General features: G+C 46.4%; 1 protein-coding gene across 1 annotated transcript in view; it reads left to right on the top strand.

The window, feature by feature from the left end:
- FAM107A (family with sequence similarity 107 member A) overlaps positions 1–16,343 on the top strand; it is a 59,533-nt gene that overhangs the window by 21,851 nt on the left and 21,339 nt on the right. Inside the window, exon 2 of the mRNA XM_050957584.1 lies at positions 8,929–8,992. Within this exon, the coding sequence (XP_050813541.1) occupies positions 8,929–8,992 (64 nt within the window). The remainder of the gene's footprint in view (positions 1–8,928; positions 8,993–16,343) is intronic.

Genomic DNA, 16,343 nt, shown 5'->3' with positions numbered 1-16,343 from the left:
GTACAACACACAGGAGCAGAGCTGGTGCTGTATATGCTGACTATGAAACAAAATCATATCAATAAAAGAGCAAATTCCTGCTAGGAGATCACTCGAGCCAGTCTTTATAAAATAAGTCGTTTTCCCAGTTTCCTCTGCAACACGCAATGCTGCAGCCTAGCAGAGAGACTTGTACACTACCAGGAATATAGCCGGCTTAGTGTGGTGCAACGATGGAGCACCACTTCTGGAAGTAACAAATGAAAATCCATGTCCTAGGTGAGGGCATTCACGTTTTCAATAAATACACTTATTGTATTTTAACTAACTTTTAAAGGACAGAACAACTCCAGGGCATAAGGTAGAAAGGAGGGGTTAAAATGGAGGGCTCAGTGCATATAAACTGAGGTCACTGGAGCTATGCCAGTCTATGCTAGCTGAAGCCCTGCCATGTAAACTGTAAGTATGTGCTTGATGCCCCCTTCCACAGCCGTTGTGTTTGAGAACCTCTCTCCACCAGTGGGGACATTTCCTGGCTGGATTCATGCCTGGTGGATTTTTTTCGTCTCCTGTGGATTTAGGGAGCTCGAAGGAATTCAGCCATCCTTGGAGCAGCTTCTTAGAACGGATTAGGAAGGCTAGTGACTCCTTATGCTCCTGTGCATGATGACTCCAGGCTGTTTGAGGTTCACTGGTTAGATCTCACACCTGAAGGCATGTGTGATGCTGACAGTGCTTCACCTGAAATGTCACAGCAAGCAGGACCGGTGCTAGTGTTTTTAGCGCCCTAGGCACACAGCCATTTCACTGCCCCGCGCGCTTGTCCCGCGGCTCCAGTGGAGTTGCTGCAGGCGTGCCTGCAGCAGGTCCACTGGAGCCGCAGGAACAGGGGACCCTCCGCAGGCATGACTGTGGCAGGTCCACCAGAGCCGCCTGCCGCTCCCCCCCGGCAAAATGCCACCCCCCAATAATCCTGGCACCTTAGGCGATTGCCTAGGCCGCCTAAATGGAAGCGCTGGCCCTGACAGTAAGCCGGCAACTGCAAACTGACAAGAATATAGGGCTCTGCTTGGAAGATGCTAAGAGCCCTTAGATCCCATTTACTTCAGTCAGGATTAAGAGCACTCAGCACTGTGCAAGAGGTGCTCAGAACTTCACAGGATGAGGCCCTCAGTCCCTTTCATTTAATCTGTTAAGCATATCATGGCCTTTCTGCCTCTGGATTAGCTAGTTCTGAACCTAACAAAGAAAACTCTTCCCATCGTATCCCTGTAGGAAAGCGGCCATGATAAGGTTAACAAGGTAACCCAGGGTATTATGGGAAGGAGCCAGGTTCCAGCCAGTCCTTTGCTTCCTGTTTAGGCAGTGGGACTTTCCCCCCAACTCTGGAGTGATGCAGTGAAATAAAGCAGCAAGTTCCCAGCCTGCAGTGCTGTGAGTTGACTTAGTTTTGTTGCACTGAGCAGGCTCTGCAAAACTTCCGTGATTTAATTGTCTAATTCTCAGAGGGAACCTTCAGCCCATCTCCAGTGATGGCATGCTTCTGGGATAGCACAAGGCCTAAATTCTGACTTTTGCCTCCCTCCCCATGCAACTGCACATCTGGTGTTGCCATCTCTAAACCATTCCTATGTGAGTCTCACAATAATTGTGGGTTCTCCGTAAAGCCCCAGCTCCTGGAGACCAGTGATTACACACTAGACTCCAGCTTTCCTTTAAACAAGTAGTAAGTTTCTAGCCCTCAGGGTTGTAGAGAAAAGATCAAAAATGTGACTCAAGTATAAGCTAAAGACTCAGAAACCAGAAAGCAAATAAAACAATGTTTAAAAAATACTAATGATTTTTAAGCCAATCTCATGATTTTTTTTGGAGCCTGAGTCATGATTTTTGACCACTTGGGGTTGGCAATATTGTAAATCTCTGCAGAATTCAGCCATTGTTATGTGAAGAAATTCTCTACTGATCTCCCCTACCATGCACAGCAGCCTTTGTAATCTCACTGTGGCACACATGTTGACATTAGGCGTGTACCTCTGCATTTTTACCCTTTGGGGTGTGTCATTAGCAGCCCGGTCTTTCTGCTTAGCCCAGATCCGAGTCCACGGTTATACAGCTAAGCACAGTACGTGACTTTTTGCGGATCAGTCCAGCTAAGCATGTTTACCATTTTGACACCAGAACAAAGCAGTTCTTTGTGTGGAGCCCAGCCTGAATGTCACTCCTGGCCTGTCACCGTTTGACCTTCCGAGGTCGTTTCAGAGCATTTTTGTTCCTCAGCACGTCAGGGCCTTAATCTTTCTACACAATGAGTAATGCATGTCCCAGCTGACGGCCCTAGGGAGAAATTCACCCCTCAGTACAGGACCCAGTGCCCCCACCTGCAGTTTCAGCCCTGGCTGCAGAGGAGTGAATTTCACCCAGTGTGAGCGCCCTTCCAGTAAAGACTCTGCAGCCTTTTTCCTGACCTGTCTCCATTAACACACTAGGAGGAAACCCACCTGAGCCCATAATGCCAATAGAGTCAGTGGGGATGTGAGTTCTCTCAGCACAGTTGCAGTTACTGACCTTGTTGAGTGTGCATATTTAGTAACAGTTATTTTGGGGGAAATAGATTAATGTGGCAAACTCATTCCCTTCTCTCTCTCTCTCTAAAGAAAAGAAAGCAAAAGAAGCAGGTCTCCAAATCTGCAACCTGGCTTTAGGGAACTGCTCCCCGGAGTTACACGCTGGAGCAAGCTGACACTTGCCTGCCTCGGGGCTTGTCCACACCACAGAGCCTTGGCCTGAACAGCTGGGCAAGCAGAGCCCGCTACTGCAGATGCAGCGTAAGCCAGACCACCTCCCGGAATGACACTCGCCAAGCTGCAAAGAATCTTGTGGCACCTTATAGACTAACAGACGTTTTGGAGCATGAGCTTTCATGGGTGAATACCCACTTCATCAGATACATGTAGTGGAAATTTCCAGGGGCAGGTATATATATGCAGGCAAGCTAGAGAGAATGAGGTAGTTCAATCAGGGAGGATGAGGCCCTGTTCTAGCAGTTGAGGTGTGAAAACCAAGGGAGGAGAAAACTGGTTTTGTAGTTGGCAAGCCATTCACAGTCTTTGTTTAATCCTGAGCTGATGGTGTCAAATTTGCAGATGAACTGAAGCTCAGCAGTTTCTCTTTGAAGTCTGGTCCTGAAGTTTTTTTGCTGCAGGATGGCCACCTTAAGATCTGCAATAGTGTGGCCAGGGAGGTTGAAGTGTTCTCCTACAGGTTTTTGTATATTGCCATTCCTAATATCTGATTTGTGTCCGTTTATCCTTTTCCGTAGCAACTGTCCAGTTTGGCCGATGTACATAGCAGAGGGGCATTGCTGGCATACTACTCACCAAGCTGACAGACGCGCTTGTCTCCTGGCACAGCTGCATCTAGAATGCGGTTTTTGCCGACATAGATACATCCACGAGGGATTAGCATGGTCGTGTAGACCAGCTCTGCAGGGTTTGCCTTGTGTTCTGTCAGGCAGCTTGCAGAGAAGGACAAGCCACGTAAACAACGACACCCACCACGGCAGGGATGCACCTCACCAGCAGAATACGGGCCGTGGAAGGTGCTCTGCTGCCTGAGTGTGAGGGGCTGCCACACAGTCGTGCAAGAAGCTTCTGCTCCTCTTGTGTGCAGTGGAGCTGGGATGGGGCCAAGCCAAGGCCACAGGGTTTGTGATTATAACCCCTTGAGGGAAGGGGTGCACAGGAGCTGACTTGATTCATGCCACGCTTGGGCTTAGTGTTGTACAAAGAGGGAAGAACAATAAACCATCATTCCAGCCCTGAAGGCAAAACAGCAGCAGTAAGAGGCTATAGTGCTGCCCCGTACCCTACTCGCAGGGTGCGGATAAGCTCCATGCCCCTAATCCATGCTTATTGCTCCACCCAAAATCTGTCGTAAGCATAATGGGAACATGTACTCCAGGTGTTAACCCATTGAAGCCAATGGGTCTGGTCCTCCACTCCCCACCTTTTTACACCAATGTAGCTCCCTTCAATAGAGTGACTCCTGATTCACGTGAGGGTAGAAGAGAGATTTGTATTCAAGAGTTGTATTCATCACGATCCCCCTGCCCCAACCCGCTGGAGGACTGAAAATCATGTGTCAGGACACATTTTCCAAACAGTATAATAATCAGTCATTGTTTATTTCCCCTGGAGCAGCGTGGCATTGAGACTTTGTTACCGGGTGAGTCATGGGTGTCCTGGCATCTCCTGTCACCCTGTCACCTACTGTCGCCCTCAGGCCAGGAAGTCGGAGAGTGGTCACAGGTCAATTACATTTTAACAATATAATACGCTTCCTCACCTTCTTTTATTAACCTTGACAAGATTCTGCTCTAGCTGCCTCTGGCAGGGATTTACCCAGGAGCGTTGCCAGTTTCTAGAAATGGCTGAAGCACATTTCTCAACCCATCACTGCAATGTTTTCTCTAGGTCTATGATTTGATTTGAAAAGCAAATTCCTGTCCATTCCCACAACACCTGTCCATTGACCCCACTGGATCAGGCAGAGGCACCCATTCACCACTTCCACCCATCTAGAGCAGAAAAAGATCAACTTGTGGGTAATTAACTGCATCCTGAGAGTTAGAAAGAAGCCGCTGAGGAAAGCTGCAGACCTTGTAGTGACTCAGGTGGAACTCACCCATATTGTTGGCACTATTCTGTCTCTTTCTTTGGTGGGGGAGGCAATATTCTAAGGGAGATCTAGGCCCCCATACTGAGCAAATGATTTCACTAGGCCCTTGATTTTGATACTGCTGACCAAGCCCCAGATCCTCAGCTGGTGAAAATCAGCATAAGGCCTTGGATGTCCGTGGCTCTACATTGATTTATGCCTAGTGAGGATCTGTCTCCTGTTTATCTGTTGAGGAGAGGAAATGTTTGACACGTTTTAGAAGACGATCTTCCAGCATGTGGAGTGAAATCCAGGCTCAATTAAAGTCAAAGGCAAAATTACCATTGACTTCAACAGGGTCAGGATTTCACCTGTGGACTCTGAAAGACACAACTGTGCACAACATTACCTCCACCGTCCTGCAGTCTGCTTTCAGTGGGCTGAGTTTCAAATGAGGTTTAATAAAGAGACGTAAGGGCTAGAAGGCGAAGTCTTTTCACAGTGACCTGAGCCGTTCCCAGTTTAGTTTGGAGCTTGCATACACAGTGATGGTTCACTAATGTCACAGCCTGGATGAACAGTAAATATATCTGGCCAGTTAGCTCAGCCCCTTGCATGCATGTGGGGAAGGATAGTTTCATCCCATACAGATCTTTGGAAAACTGAGGATCTGGCCTTGCTGTTGACCTGTCTAATTTCTGTATTGATTATTTACTTAGGTAGTTTTAAATAGCAATGAACAACTGCCACCAAAAAAGCTCTAAGGTGCCCTAGCAATTAATTAGACAAATGACAACCACCCGGCAGCAACAACGAATCCAATAATGAGTTAACGCCGCCGGCTAATAAATCAACCCAGCAAACGGACTCTGTAACTCCCACACCTAGGAACAGCCCCTATCTCTTCCCCCACCACCCTGTCAAATTAATGGCTTTTGAGGGTTAATATTCATCATTTATTTTATAATAGTTCCTCATCCACTCCATAGGCACAGTATTCAGTGCACTGACTGAGTCTCTGAGAATGTATTTAAGCAAAACCTAAGGCCAGATCCTCAGGAGGAGTGAATCCGCTTGGTTCCCCAGAAGTCAGCTCGCTGGGAGGGAAGACTGGTCCTGTGTTTAAGGAACTAGTCTGAGACACAGGAGATCTGCGTCAATCACTCAGTTTATGACTCTGTGACAGACATCCCTGTGTATGCTGCAGTTCACCAGCTGTAAAAATGGAGCTAAGAATCCTTCCTCCCACCCCACCCCCCATCCCAAACTGTCTTGTCTATTAGTTGTAAGCTCTCTGGGGGCAGGAATTGTCTGTACAGCACCTAGCGCCATGCGGGCCCGATCTCAGTGGAGACATCTAGGCACAGCCACACCCCAAACACTAAGTGATCATTCTCCTTTCAGCCTGAGAACGGCCCATCTTCTCTATGAGACACTTGTTTTCATTTTCCCATGAGTCACTCTGAAATTACAAGACCCGAACCGCTCACGGTCACAACATTAATTACAAAATCGCTACAGTAGGAAAAACAACATAAGGAACATGGCCTACTAGGTGCCTGCCTAGGACTATGGATAGAAGAAGGAAGAAAAATAACCAACAGTGCTGATAACATACTGGATGAGTTGTCGTCAGATTTCATTGTCTCAGGGTATCAAGTAGAGGAATTTCAGCTTCGCCAGGAATATTGGGTGAATTTGCGAACCATGAAAAGCATTGTCCGAAGGAGCCGCTCCAGATAAGTATCACCTAGCAACCAGCTGCATTGGCACAGGAACCTTCAGGGAGCCGTGGAGAAATACAAAGGCTTTTTGTTTGCCCCGAAAACTTAAGAGCACAGGTTGAAATTGTTTACTAATTTAGATGCCAAAATGAATCGTAGCTCAAGTAACTCCTAGGAAAGCAGGTTTGATGTGAAAGTCCATGGCCCCCTTTGGCTCCACTGAAGTTCTTTACTCTCAGAAAGACTCATCCCTCACAGTACAGAGCCTGTACCCCCTACACAGGCACAAAGGAGAGTAATCAGGCTGCACAGCAGGGAGGAGTCTGAGAATGGGAGCCTTACACATGGGCATGGGAGGCTGTGAGAGTGTATCAGACAGAGAGCAGCAGGTCAAGGGTTTTGAGCATTTCATTTCTTCTATTTTTACCAGTTATCTAATGTTATCAGTCACTGAGCTGATACGGGCTTTCTCATGGGCCCACATCTGCCCTAGCAATAAGGCACTTGGGAGCTGAAGGCAAGTTTAAATCCTGCTCTGTTCCCCTTAACATGGCCCCCGTGAACTTGCTGATGCAGAGATGACCAAACGCCACTGGCTAGTTCAAGAGCAATATGGAGAGAGCTGCACCAATCCCTCCTTGGACAGAAAGTTAGTCTTGTGAATTAAGAGCTTGAGTGTGGCCAGGGTAATGGGACTGATAGGAGAATCCAAGAGAAACGTGAAGGCCCATTCTGAGGGTGAAGAATTCCATTTGAGCCGTTTAACCAGAGAGCCGGAGATTTCTGTAAATAATCGTGAGCAAAGCGCTGCTGTATCATGGAGTAGCTAGCCTGAGGACAGTGACTCTGTATTAATAACCTGATACTTGATGTTAGATCCACTTATTGCAAGTATTGTAATAGGAAAGGAGTGTTGCCTGATGGTTAGCAGGGCCAGGAGGACACCTGAGTTGGAGCCGACTTGCTGTGGAACTTTGGGACAGAGACTTCAGGTGTGTACCACTTTACGGGTCGTCACCAAGTGGTGTTGCCACTTCAGAGGAAATAATACAGCCCTATTATTGTAGTAGGCCAGTTGTTTTTCAGATCATTGTTCTCATACAAGCTTATTCATATCTGCCTTTATTTGCGGTCATTATCTTGAGGAAGTTAGAGGCCCCGGGGCACGTTTGCCTTGTCAGGAAAATGAACCATCCTGGGGCATCTTTGCAACAACACAGAAAATTAAATATTTCCTCTTATTTGCTCCATTCCTGGCAAATGAAACAATGAAGGTTATAACTGTCAAAAGAATTGTAACAGAACAGTAATACCAGCCAGATATCTATGGATCCTAACAGGTCTGTAACATCCTGACTCTTAGCTTTCATTCTAGAACTTTTTGCTTGTGCTGAAGGTTAGCATGGCTCTGATCCATTTAAGGTTCGTCACTTTTCCTGAGGTTCGTCCGGAACCGTCCGTTTGAATGTATCCGTATGTCTCTGCTGCTGTGCAACAATTACTGTGGATGTGGAGTTCTGCTGAAGTGCCTGAGGTCAGAGAACCCAAGAGACGTTTGCTTTTCTGATGTGGCTTTGTTTGAGAGAGTGAGAGTCCTTCTGTATACGTCAGAACGGCTCTTTTCAAACTAAGCCCTTTTTTTACATAGGAGTGTTCAGGATTTTGTGTGTGCGCACACAGACACACATGCACGCACACACACACGTATATAGGTACCATGTATAGGTATTGAAATACATACCAGGTAATTTCTCCACTACACCAGTAATATTAAAATCCAGCATTTCCCCCAAATCCTTGGCTTTCTGTGTGTAGCCTTCTTTACAGTTCATGGCTGTGCCATGGGTAACTTAGGACAAGGATAGGCAACCTATGGCACGCGTGTCGAAGGCAACACGCGAGCTGTTTTTCAGTGGCACTCACACTGCCCAGGTCCTGGCCACCAGTCCGGGGGCTCTGCATTTTAATTTTATTTTAAATGAAGCTTCTTAAACATTTTAAAAACCTTAGTTACTTTACATACAACAATAGTTTCATTATATATTATAGACTTATAGAAAGATCCCTTCTAAAAACATTAAAATGTATGACTGGCACGTGAAACCTTAAATCAGAGTGACTAAATCAGAGACTCGGCACCGCACTGCTGAAAGGCTGCAAGCCCCTGGCTTAGGAGAAAACTCATGCCCCTGCTCTCTGGGCCCTACTGTCTTCAAAGTCCATTGACAAGTCCATTGCCAGACTCTTTCCACTGATGTTGAATTCAGGGCCTAGGCCGGTGAAGCTAAGGCATATGGCAGAGGTAATGAATTGGACTCTAGGGCGGCTAACGGAGGTGATAGCTCCTTGCTACGTTATTCCTCCTCCTTCCTAATGCCTGGGTTGGCTGAGAAGACAGCCAAGTCCCTCTCCATCTCTGCTGGGGGGAGCAGCCTGAGGTGAGAGAGTGTGAGGTGCAGACTGCGAGTGTGAGGTACTGGGTGAGGTAGCTCAGACTGAGGCTATGGAGACAGGCCCTCGAGCACACAGACAGGTCACCTCTCGCATTTCTCTCTCTTCTCTTTCACAGAAAGAATATTCTCTTCAGTCCACGTTTCCTCATGGAAGTGGGAAGCATGTTATCAACGGCTCAGGTGAGTGTCTGGGGCAAGCCACACCGGGGTGGGAATGGCACGTTCTGCTCAGCCAAGCAACGGGGCTCTTCCAACGGCAAATAGGGCAACGTCCATTGTTCTGCACAATCGGTGTTCCTGGGGCTTCCCCCTGCTAGCAAACACTGCCAGGCTGCAGGGCCAGGGGAGGGAGCTCAGAACATGGGTTCCAGCCAGCCACAATCCTGGTCCTCACTCAGGGAGGAGGAGTGTTACTGAAACACAGTATTTAATATAGGAACATCTGACTGGTTCTGTGCAGCAGCAGAAGTGGGGAGAGGGTGCAGGAAACCCTCTCCTCCGCAGAGGGACCTGCCACAGTAAGTTAAGATTACAGCCAGCAGGAAATCCACATGCAGTTCCCATTAGGCGCCCACACTGCCAGGGTCACACAGGGCAACCAGCAAAATGTAACTCTGCCCTGGCTCCCCTGTTTCGTTCCAGGTGGTAAAATCCCCTACAGGTGACAGCTCTGCTGCGATTGAAACACGGCTATCGTAGGGTGCCAGAGAGGAGCTCGGAGGGACAGCTGGGTGGGTTGTCTTGCAGAGGGCTAGCAGAGGGGCTCTCTCACCCCCACAGCCTGAACTTTCATCCAAACCCCAAAAGGAAGCCTTCTCAATGCGGAAAGTTTCTCGCCCCCCTATCCCTTTCACCGATACATGTTTGTGGCCCCTGCTGAGACTGAGTCCCACTAGATCATGGAGCTTGGGGTATAGTGCCCCCCCATGAACCTGCTGAAGAGGATGAAGCCCTTTGGGGGATGGGGAGATGCCCCCTAAGAGCCCAGAGATGTGGGCACCACTGGAGTTTCCTTGCTGATAAGCAGTTTATCCAAACCTCCTCCTTCCCCCTGTCTCACAGTCCCACCCGTGGCAGCCTCAGTCCCCCACCCCCCACGCTCGTCATGCTACTCTCCCCTTCCTCCCTTCCCTTCCCCCTCCATGATCCTGTTCCCCTCCTGTTCTTTACCCCCATGCTCCTATGGACTCATCCCCTCGTGCCCTTGCCCAGATCCCTTTCTGTTAACAGGCTGCATGCCTGGCATGACCCTGATCCTTTTGTCTGTGTGATACACTCACGTGGAGCATGTGAACATGCGTGTCTGGCTTAAGCAACAACACAGCCTCCTATTTTCTCCCAGTTCAGAGAGTTTTTATTTCCTGCAAGTTGGAGAAGCTTGTGGTTTAGGTGCCAACGGTCCCGGGTTCGATCCCTGCTCATAATCATGGGGTCGGTACCTCTAGGTTGCTGTGGTTTGTGACACTTGTACCTTTTTGTCTTGTAGACTGTAAGCTCGCAGGGGCAGGAACTGCCTCTTCCTACAGACTCGCAATCTAGCACAATTTGGGCACCACCAGAGTAGGAGCAATAATCACTCGAACAGTAACACTGCTGCCCCAGATTCATGTTGCAGTGGATTATCCTGGGCGGTGGGGAGTGTGGGCCCATCTTTGGACAGTCTGGCTGTCTCTGTCTGCTTGTGCAATGCAGCTTTAAGGGCAGGAGTCGCTGCTGGAACATGGGCAGTGATTCTGACGCCTCTGTCAGCTCTGGGGGTTGCTGTGAATGTTCTTGCCTAAATGGTTGTTCCAATCATCTGTCACACATGAAGCTGTTTTCCTCCCAAGAAAAGAATCAACTCCTTCCTGAGCATTGAGCTAGCACTTGCTTTGGGAAGAATGTCCCCCAAGCGGAGCAATTACCAGCAAATAAGTCATTTCTGAGTAGAGCTGCCACACTAGAGCAGAGGAGTTAATAATGCTCCCCTAAGGCGTGGGCGGCTCCCCGCACACAACAGTAATGTAATATCACAGGAGCTGAGCAGGATGGTTTTGTTAGTGCAGAATGTGCTTGTCAGCAGGGGAGGGCAGCAGCTATGCAGCAAGCGCAGATCAGAGCACGTGACTGTTTATTCTCACTCCCTCTGAAAAGACCTTACAAAAGTGAGAGAGTTTAGCAGTACAGAGCCAAAAAGTCATGCACACTTGGACCTGCACAGCACTGAGAAGAAGCTAACTCAGACTAACAATCCTGAGAAGCTCAGAGACCTGGCTCTCATGTCTCAGAGGGTGGAGGACCAGGTCAGGGTACCACCTGGAGCTACTGGACTGTACAGAGCAATGCTGGTCAAATCAGGTAAGCACAAATGTCTCTGGCAAAAGTCTCCCAGGTGCCCTCCCAGGCAGAACCAGAAATTTGATGAACTTGAAATTTCCATTTGACCTTCTGCCTGCTCTTCCCCTGCATTGGCTTTGACAACAGCAAAGGTGAAGTATTTTATGAACCCGCCTGGATCTGTGCTGTCTCTGAGTTTCCCTAATAGGAATACTCTGCAGCACATCTGTGTTTATTTAAGGGGCTATTTTACAGCTAGTTTTAAGTCCTGTAACTCTTTTGAGATCTCTTTCCTTTAAACCTTCTGTAGTTCACAGGCTTCTTCTGCCTCTCTGAATGGACCCATAGGCTGCTGGGTATACTGTGAGCAACCCTGTGCTGTAATTCAAATGTTCTGTTTGGAAGGGAATTATGCTGGAAGAATACGTGCTAATGAAATCTCTGCTGTTTAACTTGGGAGATTTTTCTCTGTGTTCTTTTAAATATCTTTGGGCTACCTAAAAACATTTTCTGGTGATTGGGACAATGGGATCTTTTTATCATGGGTGTGCCAAAAGCAGAGAGCAAATATGTGATGATATATTAGTAGTGAATGTAGGATTTCTAGGCATCTGTCACTTCTTAACAAAAATAACTAAGCTGGCAGTAATTAGCAATATGTACATTAGAGAAAGAATTCTTCTATGTCCATGAAAAATTTCAGTAGTAATGACCCAAAACCCTGCTGTCACATTATGGTTTTGGCCACTCCCATAGAATACCATGGCATGTTTTTATAAGTGTGGAGCGAAAGGTATTTCACTGAGACAGCTTGTTAATTGTTAATCAAGGCAGGAATCCAAGGACTGTCATGTGTATTTAACTGTCACAATCTGAGAAATTTTAAACTCAATTGTTAACTAATTTACCAGATTTCACCTGCTGCCACCACAGCAGGGATTTGGCTGCCGGGATAACTTTATAAGCAGTTTCAAGCTTAGCTGAAACACAGTCAAATTTGCATGAATTGTAAACACCTTATAACTTGGGTTAGTTGAAAAATAAGCCAGTGTTTGTTTCCTTTGGAAGATTTGGTGATTACCTGATCTGTTCAATCCCTCTGGGGCACCTGGCATTGGCCACTGTCAGCAGATGACACTGGGCTAGCTGGACCTTTGGTCTGACCCAGTGTGGCCGTTCTTATGTTCTTGAGAAATTAGCTAGTGAGCAGGATTGGAGCAGTCCCAGATGTCACGTCCAACCCTTTTGGATTTGAACACCTTTTGAAGGTATCTATACTGGCAGCTTATGTTCTCAGTAGACAATGCTAGCTGCTTGTTCTCAGTAGGCACTGGACTATGCTAAGTTACACCGGTGTAAATCTAGAGGGACTCCATTACTTTTGAGTTTCTTTGAACTTAATATGCAACAGTGTAGATGAGAGCAGCATTTGTCCCCATATTTTCAAGAATGGCACTAAGAGTTGTGAGGGGCGGGTACATGGGAATATTAGTGAGTACCAGCACCTAGATGCCATGAGAGAGTGTGTTACTCCTTGCACAGCTGTTTGGGGATGTAGCAGGGTGAGTCTCTTTCTCAGTAACACTGGTGTAAATCCAGAGTAATGCCACTGACTATTTACAGATCCAAAATGGCAGGCTGTAGGAAGGGCTGGATCGCTCAGGAGCTTGGTAACATGCTGTGGAGTCTTTGCCTTTCACAACAGGTTGCTGGATCAATCTAGCTTAGATCAATGGTAACCCAAAGATGTTACCAACTGAGAGCTGTTGACCTACATGGAAGTAAAGGGTGTTGTCTCCTCCCCGTGGATAGGCACCCACCTCCCAAAGCTGACACTTCCGGGGACCCTACAGAAAGCTCACACTACTGCTGGCTGTGCTGCACTTGCTCTGTGGGTGAACAGAGATCTCCATTCCCCAGGGCTGTCAGCCTGGTACCCTTCACAAGCAAGAAATTAATAGAACAATATATCAGGTTAGAGAGATTTGACAGAGCGCAGTACAAAATACGTTGCAGGGAACAGGCCTGCACTGGCACTAGGGAAGGACTAGGCAACCCAGCCCTCTTTTCAGTCTCCAATTTATGAATACATCGCTGTGGGGCCACCATGTCAGAGCTAATAAGAAAGACAGGGAAGCCACCAGCCCTGTGCTGAGAGGGACACTCTGAAATGTGCCCTGTATGTTCTTTATCCCTGAACCCGGCATCAGGAACACAGTTCAAAATCCAGGTGACAATAGGTACTGTGGCCGCTGTATAAAAATGTGAGCAGATACTGCTGTCAAGATTTCTTTGCTTTCCCCCAGCAATAGTTTGTGCCACAAAAGGCCATTTTCTTCCACCCTTATTCATGGTGAGAAGAACCTGATTCTGTGAGCAGTCCCTAGAGAGTTTGCCTTTGCTATGAGATGAGCTTAATAAACTAGTGGAGAACAGTCTCTTTCCACACCCAGAGTGACATATCACACAGAGATTCACGCACTGCACCTGGTCTGAAATCACATGGATCTTAACTGTAAAAAAAAACCAACCTTTCCTTCCCATAAAACCCAACTTATTGCATTTGTAATGCCATCCGTCTTTTCTTTCTCCTCCTGACATGGTGCCCTTTGTTCTTAGTTTTGTCCCTCAATTTTAGTCTTGATCAAAGTTTGGAGAACCTGCAATGTGTGCATTTGCCGCTCTCATTCAGAGAGTTAGGAATCATTTCCCAGGGTGATCACATCAGGTTACAGTTCCCTATTGCATTATAATGACCAGAATTAGGCTTGGTTAATTATTTAAAACTATAGATTAAACAGAGACAAAGGATTTTTGCCTTCCTTTGGGAGCGTGCCCTGTTGCTCCTCGGAGACGTGACTGCTCAACCCAAGGGTGAGTGATGAGGAGGGGAATGTCTGCCAGGTCTGTAGTTATACCCTGTTACATGCACAGCAAATTCCAGAAGCTGCCTAAGAACTAAGAACCCAGACAGTTCAGAAAATCATAATGATGATGCCAATGATGCTCTGACAGTTATGATAATTAGCATCTGCCAATCATAGGGCTTTCTGTTATTCTAATTGCAATGTCCATCACCACTGCAGACACTAAGCTAATATAAGGTATCACTACAAAAGTTTTTTTTTCTCCTGCTGATAATAGCCCATCTTAATCGATTAGTATCATTATAGCTGGTATGGCAACACTCATTTGTACATGTTCTCTGTGTATATATATCTTCCTACTGTATTTTCCACTGCGTGCATCCGATAAAGTGGGTTTTAGCCCATGAAAGTTTATGCCCAAATAAAATAGTCTCTAAGGTGCCATAAGCTAATGTAAGGGAATCAAGTTGTTGTTTTGTCCCCAAAATGATCTTTGTTAATAATGAGACTCAACCTGGTTACTGCTCTGAATCACGTACTGTAGATTTTGATCCTTTAAAAGCATCTGTCTACGGGATTTCTAAAGACCACTGAGTCGCTGGTAGTTTCTAGAATACATTCACTTTTGATCACATAAACAAGATAGCTCTGCATTTGGCTCTTTTCTTAATCTACTGAACAAAACTTTCCAAATAAGTTCATTTTCCTGGAGTTTGGAGAATTCAAGAGGATCGGGCCAGGTCAGCATTCAAAATGCTTCTGATTTGGAAGCTAGGTTTTTATTAATGTCATGCAAGACACATTCCCACTGGCTAAAGAATACTAGCTGTGCTGCTCATAACTGTGACAAAACAGGGACCAGTATGTGGCTGCTTTATTGGTCTGTGTCTTCAGAGTAATGTCCAGGAGGAACTGTGTCTGGAGCAAGTAGATTGTGTCTGTCTGGTCAGGATCCTTTTGCAAATCTAACTCTGCTCTGTAAACATGTAGGGGCAGATCCTGGCATAACATCACTGACTTCAGAGGACTGTGACAATTTCCTCTGTAGAACTGCCCAAAGACCTTACTGTGGGAATTATAAAGCAAGGAGAACTCTAACAAACAGAAACTCATGACAGATTAACGTTTGCTTTGTGTTTGTGGAATAAAAGTCAAAACAATTATCTGTCCCTTTCCCACAGCATCAGATTATACCAAAGTCATTGTGCATGTCAGCAATGTTGGGAAACAGAACAATCGATCTCTGGATTCCCTTGATACAGTTGGAAACGTTACCTGAGGCTCCTCCAGAGATCTAAGACATGTTACCGTTACTTGTGCAGCGTGGGTCAAAGGGACTGTAGAAGAATTCAAAACTCCCATGACTTCTCCAGTGTAACTTCAGGCTAAAAGCATAACAAAGAGGCGCTGTTGATTTGTTACTGTATATTTTATGTCTTTGTATGATTTTCAGTACAGGATGTTGGGATACAGAACAGCCTACACCTAAATATTTCCAATCTTCTCTCTTTTTAGTAAAGTAGCAAAAGAATCATCTAAAAAACTGCAGGGTTATGATATAAATTCCCAAGAGGCAAGAAATTCAAACTGAAGGATAGTTATAGAATCGTAGAGTCATAGGACTGGAAGGGACCTCAAGAGGTCATCTAGTCCAGGCCCTTGCCCTCATGGCAGGATTAAGTATTATCTAGACCGTCCCTGACAGGTGTTTGTCTAACCTGCTCCTAAAAATCTCCAATGATGGAGATTCCACAACCTCCCTAGGCAATTTATTCCAGTGCTTAACCACCCTGACAGTTAGGAAGTTTTTCCTAATGTCCAACCTAAGCCTCCCTTGCTGCAATTTAAGCCCATTGCTTCTTGTTCTATCCTCAGAGGTTAAGAAGAACAGTTTTTCTCCCTCCTCCTTGTAACAACCTTTTATGTACTTGGAAACCGTTATCATGTCCCCTCTCAGTCTTCTCTTTTCCAGACTAAACGAACCCAATTTTTTCAATCTTCCCTCACAGCTCATGTTTTCTAGACCTTTCATCATTTTTGTTGCTCTTTTCTGGACTTTCTCCAACTTGTCCACATCTTTCCTGAAATGTGGTGCCCAGTATTCAGTACCAGACACAGTACTCAGCTGAGACCTAATCAGCGCAGAGTAGAGTGGAAGAATTACTTCTCATGTCTTGCTTACAATCTCTTTGCCTTAATTCATTCTTTAGGACATGCATATGGCATAATATATAGTGTCATCACACCACATCTCGCACCATATATAGAGCCAGATTCAAAGTCCGCTGCAGTCAGTGGAAATTCCCCCATTGATTACAATCACCTTCAGATCAGATCCAGAGATTGCC

The sequence above is a fragment of the Gopherus flavomarginatus genome, chromosome 6 (genome assembly GCF_025201925.1).
Source record: "Gopherus flavomarginatus isolate rGopFla2 chromosome 6, rGopFla2.mat.asm, whole genome shotgun sequence".
Lineage (NCBI taxonomy): Eukaryota > Metazoa > Chordata > Testudines > Testudinidae > Gopherus > Gopherus flavomarginatus.
The sequence above is the reverse complement of the archived record's forward strand: the minus strand, read 5'-3'. Positions and strand labels throughout refer to the sequence as shown.